This window comes from Acyrthosiphon pisum, unplaced genomic scaffold, assembly GCF_005508785.2.
Source record: "Acyrthosiphon pisum isolate AL4f unplaced genomic scaffold, pea_aphid_22Mar2018_4r6ur Scaffold_21361;HRSCAF=23768, whole genome shotgun sequence".
In the NCBI taxonomy this organism is placed as follows: Eukaryota; Metazoa; Arthropoda; class Insecta; order Hemiptera; family Aphididae; genus Acyrthosiphon; species Acyrthosiphon pisum.
In genome coordinates this window covers 75,453-80,976 of record NW_021770820.1, presented here as the reverse complement: position 1 = coordinate 80,976, position 5,524 = coordinate 75,453, and the positions used below count along the sequence as shown (strand labels likewise).

The following is a 5,524-nucleotide window of genomic DNA, read 5'->3' as shown; positions in this document are numbered from 1 at the left end:
TATTGTAAATCTATTTAAAATAATATTATTGGTATAATACAGATCAAGATTGTGGCAAAATGGCAGTCAGTCATAAATGTTAAACTCATTGGTAATCCTTTTCTTTTGTATTTCTAGATATACAGGTAGTATACTAGTACCTATATCCTTTGATGCGTCCACAAATTTGATCAAATTTCTTGTAAAAAAAATGTTTGGTTTAACCCCCCCCAGGACCAAAAAAAAAATATTCTGATATTATTGATGAATTTCTTATTATTAATCATATGGATGCCGTATATCAATTAAAATAGACATTTGATTGTTCACAGTCAGTTAGTTGCGTGCGGACATAAATACATCTTAATATTGTCATTATCTCGACCGAATCGATCTGACAACGGAGAAAAAAACCGATTACGTTATAATCGTTGAATTTCGCGTGAACTACAATATACGGTGAAATAAATTCTATATAGCAGTATCGTAAATGACCATATTAAACATTTTCGTTATGAATATGTATATTATGAAATTTTCGTTCATTCTGTTCTATTCTGCCCAGGGGTGGACAGGTCCATGGGGAAAAAGGAATTTTCTCTGTGGGGGGCCCACGTCTATGTTTATGTCGGAGGGCCCGCTCGGGTATATTAATTGTTATTACTGTTATTTTTAACAATATAATAATACCACAAGTCAAGAATTTACTTACGGATCTTTGACATAGTATTTTAAATTTTTATCGTTAATCTAAGACCGAAATATCCTCGTATGTTTCCCTAACAAAATATTGAGTTTTCGCAATTTTTTTTTGCCCGATATTTAGTACGGAATTCGTACAAATTTTTTTTCGAAGTTATACAATATTTTGTGTGGGGGCTATAGAAACATTTCTCCACCTCCCCCGCTTATTTCCAAAACTACTTATTTATAATATGAAACTTCTATGCAGATATTTAGTTCGGAATTTCTACGACCTTACTCGAAATTTTTCAAAAATCCCTTACAACCGAATAAAGCATTTTCCTCATATGCCGTTTCCCCAGCCCCACACCAAACTAGAATTACGGTTTCGCACCAAACATTTTATTTATAGTTAAAGGTGTTAGATTGAATAAGTATCTAAAGCAAGCGAAGCGACCAAATTTTTTTTCAGTTTGGGGGCCCCTTCAAATATTTCCCTGTGACATAAATACTACCTATCCACCTCTGATTCTGCCGGTGGAAAATGAATTAATGTTGTAATTGATTTTAATAGGGAAGACTTAATGGTCTAGCTATGCTCTCGATCAACAAAAACGATTCAATTACTCCTGATGAAGTGCTGGTTGAACTATCCAATAAAAAAATGATACTAGAATTTTTATTATAAATAATTAATAATATAATATATATAATATTCTGTACATACTATGTGCATATTAAATAGTATTTAACTGCCATGAGTTATGTAAATCTTTGTATTTGATTTGTTATTTTGCCTATTAATATTTATAAGTGTAATGTGTTTGATTGTTAGGAAAATGGGTAGTTTTAAAGAGAAGGTTTTAGTGTTGGTTATTTTTTTTGAACCTCTCCCAGAGCAAATTTGAATGTACGCCACTGGGTTATTATATATAATATTTATTTCAATTTATATTTATTAAGAAATGTGAAACAATAATATAAATATATAGATATTGATATTATATTTACTTAAACTTAAAAAGGTACATCAGATGAATGAAATATAGATAAATACTGTTTACTTTTTTCTATAAAAGATTTTTGGTCATTATAGGCTGACCTATAATATATTACACCAGAGAATTGACAATGATATATTAGTCATTATATAATGTCATTATTATAGATACATAATGCAATAAAAAAAGTTATAATTTAGTCCAGTGCCACAATGTTTTATAGTCGTCTTGTTCATAAAAATTAATTTATTCATACACCTATTGTATCTATTTGGGTAATTAAATGTATTAAAATACCACTTTCTAAAGTATTTTTATTTTAAAATCAAAACCCGAATGTCCTGGAGCAATAAATTAGTGGTCTGTTCTGTCCAATGCAATGATCATAGAATGCAAATATAATCGGACCAAATCGTTGAACTTAAGTCTATTAATCATACTAATACCAATCTACAAGATGCCCTAGATTTTTTTTTTAATATCTAATAGTTGCAGAATTTGCTCTAAAATATTGTAGAGTATCAACACAAACTCTACTATATTGTACATTTATAATGCAGATACAACAAACATGGGTATAATAATATAGGGAATATGATGGTATTCACAGACAATTATTTATATAATTATATTTTCTTATTTTATTTCTGGACCAAATTATGACTATTTAATGAATATATTATATTATTATATGTGTAATATAGGATATCATATAATTGTCACAATGATGAATATGATAATATTGTAGATGAAAGTGATGAGATTGATCAAATTCATCAACATAATCATTGCCAATTCATGATGAAGAAGACTACAATGAGCCCAATAATTCAACTGTAAATAATAATATATATGTGATAATTATTTTATTCATAGTACCTACAACATCAAATTAAATTAAATAAAAAAAAAAATTGATTAAAAATATGTTATAAATAATCCCTTTAAAATGTTTAGACCTGTTCGACTTTTAAAATTATAAATATTATATATTATAATATATTTGTAAGTTATATGATAATAATAATTCACTTAACATAAATTAACCTTAAACGTTAAAAACAAAATAAATACAGTTAACTAATAACGTTGACTACTACACAAACATTTATTATTACAAATATTATGTTCATTTTTTAGTGAGTAAATCGTCTTCTATAGCATGGAAGTCAAATTGCCAAAAAAATTTGATTGCCTCAATACAACATTCCCTCTTAGCTGCTTTTTTTGATGATCCTATAAAATATAAAAGTAGAAATGGTTTTTAGTAAAAATAAGCAATATTTATTATTATTTATTTCTGTTTTTTTTTAAATTTATTTTTTATGTTTTTATGTGAATAAATTTTTTTTCACAAAATTAAAACTAGTTTTGGTTTTTTTTTTAATTTATTTGTGGAGCTAATCTCGACATTTAAGGTACCTATTGATTGATAATTCTATTAATTTTTGTTTTATATTGTTAAGTGATTACTGATTATATAAAAAAAAACATATATCATACATATACAAATTATTATAACTAAATTACTTTTGCAGCAACGCTGTAGTAATTTTATTATTTTTTATTTAAATTAACGCAATTGTAACAAAATTACTTTTTAAAAGTAATTTCTATGGAAACGTGTTATTTTCCACGTTATTATAACAAGTTATGAATATAAAATGTATGACAAAAACTAGAAGCTATGATATTTGAGAAAAATTAGAAATCAATAACATTGATTTACGATCCTGAAAGTTTTTATAATGAATAACAATATTATTAAAGATTCCAGGAATTAATACTTATACATTTTGTCCATGTATAACATTAAGTCATTATGTACTGGTTTATAGATTATTTTTTAAAAAAAAATAACGTTATTTGTAACGCTCAATTTTTTGAATAAAAAAGTTAAGTAACGTGATAAAAATAATGTAGGGTAATGTGAATGAAATTTAAATAAAAATATATAATGTAACGAGTAACATATTTTTTTTACTTTTCAAAAGTAATTTACCTATCAGTTTATATTAAATGGAATTTCTAAATCTATTTTCAATTCAAAATAAGTTCAACAAGTAAAACTGTAACATAATATTGTTACAAAAACATTACCTAGTCCAGTGAATGTAATGTTGTCTATTTCAACTTTCACATTGAAAACTGATGGCCTGTTTAAACTAATTATAGTTTCAATAAATTTGGCACCAGGCTTCATTTGATTTATTAACTGTACTGGATTGCAGTTTTTTGGGTCTTCAGGAAACTTTTTCATAGGACCAACCTAAAATAAAAGGGCTTAAGATATAAATTATAAAACTATAACATGGTGTAGTGTACTTATGTATATCAACTCAAAAATCAAAGGTAACACAAAATATGAATAATTTATGACCTTGAATTTGTATTGAAATTGCTACCAGTGTCAACAACTTATACTGACAAATTAAAAAAATACAATGATATATTATTTTGGCCAATCATATATTTAATTTTGTAATATTAACTTTTAAGTTGTAACTATAAAATTTAAAAATGTAATAAAAAAACTTATTATATTATACAAAAAATTGTGTGCATGTACCACACTAGTGAATAGTGAATTTTGAGTTAGTAATTTTTTAGTTACAAGTTTATATCACTAAATAAAATTTAAATACTAAATAAATGATTATTCAGCTTTACTTTTGGTGGTGATTTTATGACATTTGGTTGTTCATCTTGTAAATTAATATCTCTTGAAACAGGCTGTAGTTCCCAGTAATTTATCAAGTTATGCATAGCTAATGAAGCAAAATGTGGCCATGGGAAATCTTCCTGCGGGGGTCCTTTAGGTTTTGACACAGTATCATTTTTTCCATCTTCCATATCTACTTCAATCGGAAATTCTTGTTTTTTTTCTAATTAAATATAATATGACAGTATTCATATATATGCAGTATACAGGTGATATGTATATAGGTGATTTTTTTTATCGTTGAACACTCATTATTTATTTAAATTTTTGCAACTACCAACTAGTAACACTTAGTACTTACCAATAAATTGTACAAATGTAATTGTCAAGCATCTAATACACGTTTGATAAATAAATTTAGGTACTTATACCTATGTTTGATTAAAGTATTATATTATTAAATAATATACGTAAAATACAATATGTGGTAAATAAGACAATAATTATATTATTTTATACAAGAACCAATAGGTATTATATTAAAAAATAAAATACCTACGACCATGAGTTACGATTCAATTTGTTCTTATGAGTTATCTTATAACCTAACCGTTTATTTACTAACGTATTGTTATGTTATTAACATTAACCCAGTATAAGGTATACTTCTATATCATTTAACCACGCAGCCACAATATCAGCACAGAGCACAATATAAGATAGTAGGCACTATCTGTCTCTAGACGCTCTTATCTGTTATTACCAAATCGCAAACCAGTCTAATCAGACATCACTGTATTATTCTGTGTCCGTTGTCACAAATTGTCCGTACTCCATACTTAATAGGTATTTAATGAGGTCGAGGGGTCTCACGCGAGTATTGCGCAAGTGACACTAATGGTTCAATTACTTAAAATATGACATTATGACAATAAGTTATTGTAGCGGGTAGCGATTAGGTACAATGATTATCACTATTATACCTTGGATCGTATACGTGTATACTTGTATATGATCTCAGTATTATTCCTTGGGTTCGAATGATTTAGAATTTATCACTTTTAACTTCTGGTCTTTATAATCGATAAGTATTATTATGACCAGTGCCGATATCACCTTCCGAGGGGCGAACGACAGACACCCAGCCAAATGGATATTATACAATGCATTTAGGGGTACAACTCACCTTACTAACTCT

The 5,524-nt window shown here is 27.0% G+C and overlaps 1 protein-coding gene across 1 annotated transcript in view; it reads right to left on the bottom strand.

Annotated features, from left to right (window-relative positions):
- Positions 1–2,685: 2,685 nt before the first annotated feature.
- The window catches only part of LOC100573606, a 9,961-nt gene continuing 7,122 nt past the window's right edge, over positions 2,686–5,524 (bottom strand). The window contains exons 7-9 of the mRNA XM_008186379.3: positions 4,335–4,549; positions 3,765–3,933; positions 2,686–2,900 (exon numbers count right to left, since the gene is read on the bottom strand). Coding sequence (XP_008184601.2) covers positions 2,794–2,900; positions 3,765–3,933; positions 4,335–4,549 — 491 coding nt within the window. The 3' untranslated portion in view covers positions 2,686–2,793. The remainder of the gene's footprint in view (positions 2,901–3,764; positions 3,934–4,334; positions 4,550–5,524) is intronic.